Source organism: Myotis yumanensis, unplaced genomic scaffold (assembly GCF_028538775.1).
Source record: "Myotis yumanensis isolate MYYU_CA2020_CCGP unplaced genomic scaffold, mMyoYum1.0.hap1 SCAF_10, whole genome shotgun sequence".
Classification (NCBI taxonomy): Eukaryota; Metazoa; Chordata; class Mammalia; order Chiroptera; family Vespertilionidae; genus Myotis; species Myotis yumanensis.
In genome coordinates, this window is record NW_027223761.1 from 2,050,635 (window position 1) to 2,063,562 (window position 12,928).

The window sequence follows — 12,928 nt, forward strand, 5'->3', positions numbered from 1 at the left end:
AGCTGCTCTGGCCTCGGGGTGGACGCAGGGAGCCTGGGGCTGGAGGCTGCGGCAGGGCGCGGGAGAACAGGTGTGTGAGGAACAGGCGTGTGAGAGTGCGGGACACGGGAGAACAGGCGTGTGAGAGCGCGGGACACGGGAGAACAGGTGTGTGAGAGCGCGGGACGCGGGGAGAACAGGCGTGTGAGAGCGCGGGACACGGGAGAACAGGCGTGTGAGAGCGCAGGACGCAGGGAGCTGCCCCTCCCAGGAAGCTCACAGCGCACACCCCGCGGCCCAGACCCGCCAGCCTCGCCCAGACCGTGTCCGTCCCTCCGTGGCCTTTATTGACGCTGGGGGTGGGAAGGCGCCGCGTGGAGCGGCTCTGCGTGGCGGCGTGTCTGGCCAAGCCGAGGCTCAGCCGGGCGTGGGCGCGGGGCCGAGCGCCGGGGTCCGGGAGCCGCGGTCAGAAGGACTTCCTGCTGATGGCAGAGGGGCCCTGCTCCTTGTAGTCGTCGCTGCTAACCCACATGTCCTTGAAGGTGGAGAGTGAGCACAGCACGGAGCCGCCCGTCCAGGCGCCGAACACGGAGCAGGGGCAGGTGGACACCTGGAGGGGGAGGCGGGGGGCGGGGGGGAAGGCGGGTCAGAGGCCAGAGAGCGGGAGAAACCACAATCAATACTCCCCTAAATCGGGGCACCGCCCGGGCGGTGCGGCTCAGTGGTTGGGCGTCGACCAGGAGGTCACGGTTCGATTCCCGGTCGGGGCACAGGCCCGGGTTGCGGGCTCGATCCCCAGTGGGGGGCGTGCAGGAGGCAGCCGATCCATGATTCCCTCTCGTCATGGATGTTTCTCTCTCTCTCCTTCTCTCTTCCTCCCTGAAATCAATAAAAATATATTTAAAATAAAATAAGTTGGGGGCACAAAATACCGATTCCTGAACGGACTTCCTCCCCCGTCCAGATGTTGAACAGTCCACGTCCCCTGCCCCTCGCTGCCCCCCCCCCCCCCGTCCCCGGCCGTGGCCTTGGGCGAGCGCCTGGCGCTGGGCTAACCCCACCCTGGCTCTCCCCGAGCCCCGCCTGCTGTGGCCACCAGCACCCCCTCCCGAATCACAGCATCACTTCCGCCTGCACCCACAGCCTGCCTCCCCCCAGACAGCTGGCCGCCCCGCGCCCAAGCCCTGCTCGGTAAGGCCCCTGTTGGGTCGGGCCGTTGCTCTGGATCGGCCATTGCTCTGCTCAGAAGGTCCCCGTTCTCTCTGAGCGGCTCTGCCTCCCGCCCCGCCAGCCCCTCCCAGCGCCTCCAGACAGCAGTCTCTGGGCCCCTGCAGGCGCGGTTCCCTCTGTCCAGTGTGGTTCCCGCCACCCCCACGGCCTCACTCCTGCCGGCACCTCCCAGGAGCCCCCACCTCTCCTTCCCCAGCTGGTGTAGCCCTGTGACGCTGACGTCAGGGGTCAGGGGTCACGATGGACTTGCTCTGCCCACCGTGTTCCCCCCTCGACGGTGAGCTCCAGGGGTGCCCCTTCTGTGGGCTGTGCCCCACGCGCCGGCCAGCACCTGGGACCTCAGAGGCTTCCGGAAAGGCCTGCCCCATGGGGGACGGGAGGACCCACCTTCACCTTAGTCGTGGGGGACACCAGGGTGGACAGCTCCCTCTGCATGCGGGCCCTCAGGCTGGGGGAGGAGCCGGTGCCTCCGGACAGCAGGACGCTCCCGAAGAGGGCTCTCTGCTGGTTGGGGCTGCAGGAGCTGACGCTGCGGAAGGCGATCATGTGGGCGCCCAGGCTGTTCCTCCCTGGGGGAGCGGGGAGGGGGGAGGGGGCTGGGAGTGGCCACCACGTGGGGGCGCAATCACACCTGACAAATCAAATACCAGCCCCCGTGGGAGTGTGGGGGGTGGGTACAGGTTGCAACCCACATACAAGGTCAGCAAAGCGGCGGGCACACAGTAGGTGCTTCCTAAGTGACCGCTGGCTCCGGAGGCACTTTTGAAATGGGGTGCAGACTCGCTACCACTTGCTACTCAAAGCGCAGCCCTCTCCCCGCTGCCCCCGCTCCTTCTCTGGCACAGCGTCTGCGTGTCCGTGTCCACCTGTCCACGTCCGCCTGTCCGCATCTGCCCATCCACGTCTGCCCATCTGTGTCCGCCTGTCCATGTCCACCTGTCTGTGTCTACCTGTCCACGTCACCTGTCCGTATCTACCTGTCCACGTCTGCCTGTCCGTGTCCACCCATCCACGTTCACCTGTCCGTGTCCGCCTGTTCACATCCGCCCGTACACGTCTTCCGGGCTGCATCTCCCTGTCTACATCCACCCATCCACGTCTGTGTCTGCCCGCCCATGCCCACCTGACCACGCCCGCCCGCCCGTGTCCCCTGGTCCGTGTCTGCCCGCCCATGCCCCCCTGACCACGCCCGCCCGCTCACCTATGAGGTCCGGCTGGAAAAGCGCCTCCATGCAGAGGAACATCTCCTGCCCGAGGTCAATCTCCCGACCGTCCGGCAGCTGGTGCGTCCACGCCCGGGTCAGCGAGGGGGCTGCCGCCTTCTCCTTGTCAAAGTTCAAAGCGACGTAGCAGCATTTCTCTTTCAGGTCCCGAATGTACTCCCGGTCGCCTGGGAGGAGGGAGCCGGGGGAGGAGGGATGAAGGCGAGGTGGCTCACAAACTCGGCCGCTCCTCGCGGTAGGACGCTGTTTCTACTTTGGTCTCGGATCCCAGCCCCTCCTGGTGAGATGCGTGCTGGGGCCTGGGTTCGTGGACCAGAAAGCAGAATAGTGAAGCCTGAACGAGGAGGACACGTCTGAGAAATGTCCGGCCAGCGTGGCTCAGGGGTTGAGCATCGACCTATGAATCAGGGGGTCACAGTTCGATTCCTGGTCAGGGCCCAAGCCCGGCTGCGGGCTGAAGCTCCAGTGTGGGGCGTGCACGAAGCAGCCGATCCATGATTCTCTCTCATCATTGATGTTTCTCTCTCTCTCCCTCCACTTTCCTCTCTGAATTCAGGATATATGTATATAATATACATTTTTAAAGAAACTTTTTTGAGGGTTAATCCTCACCTGAGGATATTTTCCCATTGATTTTTTATTTTTATTTATTTTTATTTATTTTTAATATATTTTTAATTGATTTTTTACAGAGAGGAAGGGAGAGAGATAGAGAGTTAGAAACATCGATGGGAGAGAAACATCGACCAGCCGCCCCCTGCACACCTCCCACCGGGGATGTGCCCGCAACCCAGGTACATGCCCTTGACCGGAATCAAACCCGGGACCCTTCAGTCCACAGGCCGACGCTCTATCCACTGAGCCAAACCGGTTTTGGCCCATTGATCTTTTAGAGAGAGTGGAAGAGAGAGTGAAAGACAGAGGGAAATTTCGATGTGAAAGAAACACATAGATTGGTTGCCTCTTGCACGAGCCCCGACCAGGGCCTGGGCCGGGGAGGAACCTGCAACCATGGTACATGCCCTTGACCGGAATCGAACCTGGGACCCTTTGGTCCGCAGGCCAACGCTCTATTCACTGAGCCAAACTGGCTAGGGCAAAAATATAAATATTTTTTTAAAATATATTTTTATTGATTTCAGAGAGGAAAGGAGAGGGAGAGAGAGATAGAAACATCAATGATGAGAATCACTGATTGGCTGCCTCCTGCACAACTCCTACTGGGGATTGAGCCTGCAACCTGGGCATGTGCCCTTAACCAGAATCGAACCCAAGACCCTTCAGCCTGCAGGCCCACATTCTATCCACTGAGCCGAACCAGCTAGGGCAAAAGATATACATTTTTTATAAAGATAAAAGCCCTAGTTGATTTGGCTCAGTGGATAGAGCTTTGGCCCACGGACTGAAGGGTCCTGGGTTCGATTCTGTTCAAGGGCATGTACCTCAACTGCAGGCTTGATCCTTGGTCCTAGTCAACCTTCCTAAACCTCTTCCTCTTGCATAGAAATCATTGTTCCCCCTGGTGGCAGGAAGCAATGAGAGAATGTATGTAAGATGTTTACTCAACCCAGTACCTGTATAGGACAAGTACTCTGCAAACCTTAAATCATCATAAGGGTCAGCACCCCCAACACCATCACCATCATCATCATCATCATCACCACCATCACCACCATCACCATCATCACAATCATCATCACAACCATCATCACCACCATCAACACCATCATCACCATTATCACCATCAACATCACCATCATCATCACCATCATCACCACCATCATCATCAATATCACCATCATCATCACCATCACCATCACCATCACCACCATCACCATCATCACAACCATCATCACCATTATCACCATCAACATCACCATCATCATCACCATCATCACCATCACCATCATCATCAACATCACCATCATCATCATCATCATCACCATCACCATCACCATCAACATCACCATCGTCACCACCATCACCATCACCATCACCACCATCACCATCACCATCACCATCAACATCACCATCGTCACCACCATCACCATCACCATCACCATCACCATCACCACCATCACCACCATCACCATCATCATCACCATCATCACCATCACCATCATCATCAACATCACCATCATCATCATCACCATCACCATCACCATCAACATCACCATCGTCACCACCATCACCATCACCATCACCATCACCACCATCACCATCACCATCACCATCAACATCACCATCGTCACCACCATCACCATCACCATCACCACCATCACCATCACCATCACCATCACAACCATCATCACCACCATCAACACAATCATCACCATTATCACCATCAACATCACCATCATCACCATCACCATCACCACCATCATCACCATCAACATCACCATCATCATCACCATCACCATCACCATCACCATCACCATCACCATCATCACCATTATCACCTCCATCACCATCACCATCACCATCACCATCACCATCACCATCATCATGACTGTCATCCTCAATCAGTTAACTGTCCCTGGACATAGACGGGTTGTTTCTGGAACGTGGATGATGGTTAAGCAGCCTTCGCTTCAGAAACTGAGGGCTGTAAGTTGAACAAGCCGCAAAGGCTATTACCGAGGCTTGGACTCGGCAGGTAATTCCCTGGGAAAAGGGTATTACCTGTGCCCAGCAGAGAGTTCCCCTTCTGGGACAGCAGCTGCATGAGGTACAGGGTTATGTCCTGGCCTGCCACCTCCATCTGCATGGTCGACTGGCACAGCGGATAGCCCTCAACGACGGGCACAAAGTGTGTCATCCCGTCTCCAGATTCGATGATTGTTCCTACGCAAGAGAGCACACGGGCATCGTAAAGTGGGGGCACGGCAGCCCTCATCGCCCATCAGCTCAGCGGGAAGAGATGGCGAAGGGGGGAGTCCTGGGAGGGAAAGGCCGAGGGTCTGGGGAGCAAGCTGTGTCCCCCGGAGGGAGTGGCTGGGCTGCAGGACTTCTGGGTCAGACCAGGGCTGACTCCGCTGGACAGGAAGTCCAGGCGTTCTTCTCAAAGCAGACACACAGGGCCCAGCAGCGGCTGCCGAAGAGGCGGAGGTGGGAGCAGAGCGGCGTGCTCTCCGCCCTCCTCCCGTGGGGACCGGCGGGGGGCGATGCGGGCGCAGGGACCGTCGGGAAGGCCTGGGATGGCGCGGGGGCCGCACGCGTGGAGGCGGCATGGAAACGGGAGTCCCTCTGCTCGCAGGAGGGGGCGCGTGGTGCCGGGGACCGGGGCCTGTGTGAAGCGGCTTCTCCTGCACCGTCCACAGCTGCCCAGGGCCTGGGCCGTCGGCCTCTTTCACCTGTTGAGTCTGGTAACCGAGAACTTCAAGTTTAAAGGAAGCAAAATGGCCCGGTCGGCGTGGCTCAGGGGTTGAGCGTCGACCGAGGAACCAGGAGGTCACAGTTCGATTCCTGGTCGGGGCACAGGCCTGGGCTGCGGGCTCGACCCCCAGTGGGGGGTGCAGGAGGCAGCCGGTCCGTGATTCTCTCTCGTTATTGGTGTCTCTCTCTCCCCCTCCCTTCCTCTCTGAAGTCAATAAACATATATTAAAAAACAAATAAAGGAAGCAAAGGCAACATGAGTCCACGCCCGGCTAAGCTGGGATCCAGGACGGGTCCCCCCTCCAACCCGAAACACCTGAAAACGAGGACAAAATACAGGAAACGACCGTGGTCCAGACCCTGAGACCGGGCGACGGAGGCCCCTCTGAGAGGCAGCATCACGGAAGGCAGCCCCTCACCCTCGCGCACACGCGGGACTCCCGGCACAGCTGCAGCAAACGGGACCCGGCAATTCACCAAAGGACAGCAGGCCCGGCGAGGGGCTACACCCCGAGGACGCAGGGCTGTGTAGCTGTCAACAACCCATCACTGTCGCCTGGCCAGTAGCTCAATGGTTAGAGCGCCGGTCTGCCCACCGAAGGGTCACAGGTTCCATTCCAGGTCCAGGGCCAGTCCCTGGGTGAGAGGCTTGACCCCTGGCCCTGGGTCGGGCATATGTGGGAGGCAAACACTCGATACGTCTCTCTCACATCACTCTCTCTGAACCCCTCCCTCCCTTCTACTCGCTCTAAAAATTCATGAAGAAGCCTGGCCAGTGTGGCTCAGTGGTTGGGTGTTAGGGGAGCACAGGGCTAGACCAGGAGGGGTGGGCAGCGGAGGGCGGGGGTGGGTGTGGGCTCCAGGGTCCCCGGGGGCACTCACCCGAGGTCAGGCCGGAGGAGAAGAGAGACAGGACCCCTTGGTTGACCAGGTACAGGGCGGGCACGTTGAAGGTCTCGAACAGGATCTGTGGGGAGGATGGGGCGGCGCTGCAGCCAGGCCGGGCGGCGGGCCACCTTCTCTGCTGCGAGCCTCCTGCTTGCGGGGGGGTGGAGGGGTGGGGAGGGCCTGGCTCCCCGGAGAGATGCAGACAAGGGGTCAGGAGCAGGGCCTCGGCACCCCGCCCGGCACCTGGCCCCACCCGCTCCGGAGCTCTTTCCAGTCTGTAAACTGGGCTCACACCTCCCCGGTGCCCTGCGGGATGGACGATGCTGAGCCGGTGCCTGGGCGAAGCCGCTGTCCCTGCTGCTCTGGGGGAGGGAGGGGAGGAGGGGGAGGGTGGGAGGGGGAGGGGGTGGGCTGACATCCCCCAAATCCCCACATGAGACTCGGGGCGACTCGCTTGCTTCCTAATAACGGTAATGACAAAAGCTCAAGCCGTGTCCTGGCCGCTGGCTCTGTCGGTTGGAGCGTGGCCCTGTGCACCCAGAGGTTGAGGGTTCGATTCCCAGTCAGGGCACAAACGAGGTGGCAGGTTTACTCCCTGGTCTGTGGGAGGCAGCCTATCGATGTTTCTCTCTCTCCCTCCCTCCCTAATATCAATAAAAACATATCCTTGGTTGAGGATTTCAAAAAAGCTGACAGCCGTGTGTTAACTGCACACCAGACGCTCAGTCCTGAGTGGCGGGGTCAGAAGGTGCTGACTGCACAGGCGGGAGGGACAGGGCAGAAGGGACAGGGGCAGGGGGGACAGGGCGGGAGGGGGGGATGGGGCGGGAGGGACAGAGGAGGACGGATGGACAGGGAGACAGGCCCTTGCGTTTCCTGCTGTGGCGAACCCCCCCTCGGGGCTGTGACGTTGGACCCCACCTTGTCCACATGAGAGACCAGGGGACAGGAATGCGAGGGAACAGGTGGCCGAGGGGCATGGACTTGGGCTGCTGGACACAGCAGGGCGGTGGCAGGCGAAGCTGGTGGGGAGGCTCTCTCCTGCCAGAGGGTGGCCCTTGGGGTGACCGCCACTGAGGGGGCGCCAGGACACGGGGCCAGGCAGGGGCCCTGCTGCTTCTTCATTGGCACATCCAAGTCCTCGCAGGAGAAGCTGAGGGAGTGACCGGCACGGGCACCAGCGGCCCCGCAGCCTCCCGCCCGCCTCCTGCCCGCCCGCCCCGCCTCTCACCTGGGCCGTCCTCTCTTTGCTGGCCTTGGGGTTCAAGGGTGGCTCTGTGAGCAGCAAGGGGTGCTGCTCTGGGGCCGCGCGGAGCACCTGGTAGAAGGAGTGGTGCCAGATCTGGGGGGACACGGTGAGGGCGGCTGTGAGCACAGGCCCCGCCTGCGGGCGGACCGGGCACCTCCTGTGGACGTGGCCCTGACAGGATGGGGAGCACGCGCCCGGGTCAAGGGCCTGGTGGTCTCCCTGGAGGGCAGTCCCGGCCCTGAGACCATGGGGAGCCCGGGACTGGGTGGGGAGTAGGTGGGGAAGGCAGCAGAGCACCTGGGGTCAGGCCCCGCAGAAGTCCCCACCCTCCGCCCCCGGGTGGCGGGCAGGCGCCTGGGCCTCGCTGCCCGTTTCCTGTCCACCAGGCGGCAGCGATGTCCGTGGGGCCTGTCTATTCGTGTCCTGCAGCCACATCACCAAGCCCCGCGAGCGGGCGGCTTCGACCACAGGCATGTGCTGCTCACCGTCCGGAGGCTGGAGGCCGAGACCCAGGTGTGGGCAGGGCCGGGCGCTGGAGACGCCCAGGGAGCTGGGTGCCGCGGGGACCTCCCTCCCGGCGCCGAGGCCGTGGGCCGGCTGCCCAGCAGGGCCGCGCCTACCTTCTCCATGTGGTCCCAGTTGGTGACCGTGGCCCGCGAGAGGGGGTACACCAGGTTGAGTTTCTCTCGTTGCTCCTGAACCTCGTCGCCGATGAACCAGACTTTCTTGTCCAGCCCCACCAGCAGGTCCTGGGAAGGCGGGGACAGGCGTGGGGGGGAGGTGATGGGGGGACCACCTGCACCCCGCTGCGTGCATGACCGCTGTCGGGATGGCTCCCGGTCACGCTGGCTCTGTGGCCTCGCAAGCCTGCACCCCGTTTCCAAATAATACCCCCGAGAGGTGTCAGCCAGTGACCCCCAGGGGAGGGGGCTGCCGTTGCCACTGCGTGGACACGCGTCCTGACCACATCTCGTGGGGGACCCGCAAAGAAGGAGGGGGAGGGGCGGAGGGACCGTGTGTGGGGCAGGCACCGGCCTCCACATTCGGGGCGCTGGCGGGAGGAGGGCCTGCCGGCCTCTCTTTGGGAGAAGGAACCCAGCTACTTGCAGATCTGCCCTCATGGTCACTGCAGGGGTTGCCAGGGGTCCCTGTGGGATCTGGTGCTGCCAGCGTGGCCCTGGCTCTGGGGGGTCGGGGAGGCCTATGCCACAGACCTGCTGGAGCAGACAGCATGGGGGGCTGGCCCTCGCCTTCATCCCCCCTCGCTCCCCCTGCTGACCTCGACCCCACCTGCTCAGAGGGCTCCACGGGCCAGCCCTGCGGGAGGGACAGCCCAGCACCCAGCACCCAGCACCAGGCAGGACGCCTGCTGTCACTCACGTCTTCGAGGTGCCGGAACTTCCCGAGGACGGTGGGGAAGACGGCCAGGGGCATCTTTGCCCCCGCGAAGCCCACCTTGCTGGAGCCGGAGCCGAAGTCACAGATGATGGGCATGCTCATGGGGTCCTGGGGCCCCAACAGGGCTGCGGGGGAGACGGACGGGCGTCTGTGCCGAGTGAGGCCTCCGCCCGGCACCGATCTGCCAGCGTGGCCCCGGGCGAGGAGCTCGCAGGCGGCTGTGTGTGGCCAGGCAGCTGGCTCCCCACACCCGGGGCCGGGCCTGCTGGGCTGAGCCACCGCCGGCTGCTGTGGGCAGTTGGCTGGGCAGGGGGACTTTCCCGTGGCCACTGGCACAGGCCAGGCTGGGGGAGGGAGGCCCACGGTGAGCTCCGGGGCTCACACGCCTGCCCCCCACGCCCCCCACCCCCTCCCTGTTCCTGGCGGGCCGTGGCCTGCTCCACGGGGCTCCTCTGAAGCGGCCCCTCGCTCCCCACTCACGGAGCAGGACTGGCAAGGCCCCAGCAGGCCCGGGTCCCAGCCACCCCCTCCCCACTCCAGTACCGCCTCCCGGGCCGGCGCTGGCCTCCTGGCCCCAGGTGGACACCAGACCCTCCCCTACCCGCTTCCAGTCAACGTTCCGTGGCTGCGCAAGTTTAGAAAACAGAGAACAAGGTTATGACCACCACGGCCCTGCCCCTGTGGTTGCCAGTCATATACATTTATTTAATATATTTGTATTATCTCAGAGAGGAAGGGAGAGGGAGAGAGAGAGAAACATCAGTGATGAGAGAGAATTGGGACCGGCTGCCTGCTGCACGCCCCCCACTGGGGATGGAGCCCACAGCCCGGGCCTGTGCCCTGAGCGGGATTGTGCCAGGACCTCCTGGTTCCTAGGTTCACGCTCAGCCCCTGAGCCACACCGGCCACCAGCTATATTTGAGTTGGGTTAACCCGTCCGTGTGTCACTTTTTAAAAAGAGATTATGCTCAAAAAGGAATCCATCGCCTTAACCAAGTCTTGATCACGACCGATGTTTCCTTTAGAAGCGATTTCATCACCGAAAATGAGGGACAAGCCCGGGGGGCCGCCCCACAGACGCCACTGTGATCGCGGGGAGCGCCCTCCAGTCCTCTGCACAGCGCAGCCTGGGCCCCATGGCCGCGCCCGCGCCCCGCGCCCCTCGCCCAGCCCCAGGCCTCCTGTCCCGTGCGCCCAGCGCTCCTCCCCCAGCGTCCCCCCCTGCCCCGCGCCCCACATCCCGCGCCCATCCCCGCGCCCCGCTCTCCTCGCCCCTCGCCCAGCCCCCCGCCTCCCGCCCCCCGCGCCCCGTGCTCCTTGCGCCCCGCGCCCCGCGCCCCGCGCTCTTCCCCCAGCGCCCCCTCGCCCCCCCCCGCGCCCCGCGCTCCTCCCCCAGCGCCCCCTCGCCCCCCCCACTGCGCCCCGCGCCCCGCGCTCTTCCCCCAGCGCCCCCTCGCCCCCCCCCGCGCCCCGCGCCCCGCGCTCCTCCCCCAGCGCCCCCTCGCCCCCCCCCGCGCCCCCGCGCCCCTCGCCAAGCCCTGGGCCTCCCGCCCCCGCGCCCCGCGCTCCTTGCGCCCCGCGCCCAGGCAGCAGGCGCCGCGCTCTCACCACGGGCTCTGAGCACCGCGGCCAGCGCGGAGTCTTTGATGGTCAAGCAGTTGCCGGTCTTGCACCAGGACATCTTCTCTCCCCAGGAAACAATGTCTTAAAGGAGATTCTGGAAGAGTTTAAAGAAACGCTGGAAACTTCGAGCCCAAGCAGAGCCGCTAAGAACCACCTGGGAGCGGCCCGCGCCGCCCGCACCTGCCGCCCGGCCCGCCAGGGGCAGACAGCACCTGAAGGCCCGCAGGACTCCTCCGCCCAGGCGCAGGCCTCTGTCCGGGGTCCCAGCCTCCGTCCGGGGCGCCCTCCCGCCCGCCCGCACCGCCACCCAACAATCGCCTGTGTGCTGTAACAGCCGGCGCCCCGCCTCGCTCCGCTCCCGGGCCCCCGCCTCGCTCTGCGCTTCCTGTGGGGGGCTGGGGCCCTGCGGGGAACTGTCCCGCACAGGACCCCCGACCCCGGCCCAGCCAACACCCCCAGGCCTCCCCGGGGGGCGGGGCCGAGTGGGCTGGCACCTGGGCAGAAGCGCGCAGGTGTCCATCCTAGACAGGCGGGGGCGGGAGAGGGACAGTCCCCTCGCTGGGCGGGGCATCCGCACGGGGTGCTCCAGATGTGGGCAGGAGGGGCGCTAGCAGGGCCCCCACGCCATCTCCACAAACCCTTCAGAATGGCTGACGGTCACCACCGGGACCAGGCCCAGCTGGACACACGCCCCCTCTCTCCCCGAGGTCGCTGCGCCGCACCCTGGGCTTCAACAGGGGAGCCGGCCGGTTGGCATTCTGCCTGAAGAGGCCACGGAGCTCCGACCTATGAGCCAGGAGGTCACGATCCGGTCCCGGGCGGCACGCGTCCGGGTCGTGGGCTCCATCCCGTGTGTGGGATGTGCAGGAGGCAGGTGATGCTCTCTCACCATTGATGTTTCTCCTCTCTCTCTCTCTCCCTCTCTCTCTCTCTCTCTCTCTCTCTCTCTCTCTCTCTCCTTCCCTCCCTCCCCCTTCCTCTCTGAAATCAATAAAAATATATCTTTTTATAAACACACCCATTAAACGGCACATTAGAAATACCACAACGAGTCAGAGGGAAGGAAAGGGCTGGGACCGGCCCCGAGACCAGGTGCCCCCAGGGCAGCAGGAGGACGGCCCGGTGCTGGCCCGTCCCAGGATGGCACTCCCAGCAGAGCCCCGGTGGCCTCTGCGGTTAGGGGTTCGAGCATCATTCATTCCCCTTCACTCACTGCGCCGTGGATGCCGCCCCTTCACCTGCCCTGGGACAGGAGCAGGAGGTCGAGGTCGGATCAGGGCCAGGGAGGGAGGGCAGGAGAGAGGACAGCTTGGACCTGGTGCTGCACGTCACCAGCGTGGACAGCGCGAGGCCCGCAGGACCAAGAGAACGTCCCTCGGCCTCTCTGTGCCTCAGTTTCCCTCCCAAGGAAACAAAGGGCAGGTCTTCAGCTCAGGGGACCAGGACGGCCTCACCTCCCCCCCAACAGGAGCCTGACCTTCCCTGGAGGAAGCAGAGGACAGGGGCGGGGCCTCCACGCCCCTGAAAGAAAGCCTTTCTGCTGGGCTGTCTCTTCCCACAACCTGACTGCAGGGTAAACGGCGACACAGGCACAGGGTCCCCGGAGCCTCGGGTCCGCGAGAACGGGGCCCCACGCATCAGCGGCAGAGCCCTCCCGGCTCCCCGCCCAGCTCCGCTCCATCCGGCCGAGGGCCTCGCCAGGCCTGGCAGGGACTGTGCAATGGGAAGGGTGAGCTGGGCTGCCTCCCTGGGCACTGGCCGGGGGCAGGGAGGACTCCACCTTCTGCAGGAACTGGAACCGGCCAGCAGAGGGCGACAGCGTCTGCCGCCCCGCAAGGCAGGCAGCTAGGCTGGGGGACCACACCTGGTTCCCCGTCAGCAGGGGGAGGGGCGGGGAGGGGAGGGGAGGCTGAGCGAGGGCTCTGGGCCCGGTGGGCATCCCGCTGCCCCGGGAGGCCTGTGC

General features: G+C 63.6%; 1 protein-coding gene across 1 annotated transcript; it reads right to left on the minus strand.

The window, feature by feature from the left end:
* Nucleotides 1–445: 445 nt before the first annotated feature.
* Nucleotides 446–11,023, minus strand: LOC139018590 (actin, aortic smooth muscle-like). Its single transcript, XM_070427166.1, has 9 exons — nucleotides 10,951–11,023; nucleotides 9,325–9,467; nucleotides 8,565–8,693; nucleotides 7,927–8,037; nucleotides 6,690–6,774; nucleotides 5,115–5,276; nucleotides 2,411–2,599; nucleotides 1,597–1,778; nucleotides 446–589 (listed from the first exon to the last, which is right to left on the minus strand). The coding sequence occupies exons 1-9, from the start codon at nucleotides 11,021–11,023 to the stop codon at nucleotides 446–448; spliced, it is 1,218 nt and encodes a 405-aa protein (XP_070283267.1).
* Between the last annotated feature and the right edge of the window lie 1,905 nt (nucleotides 11,024–12,928).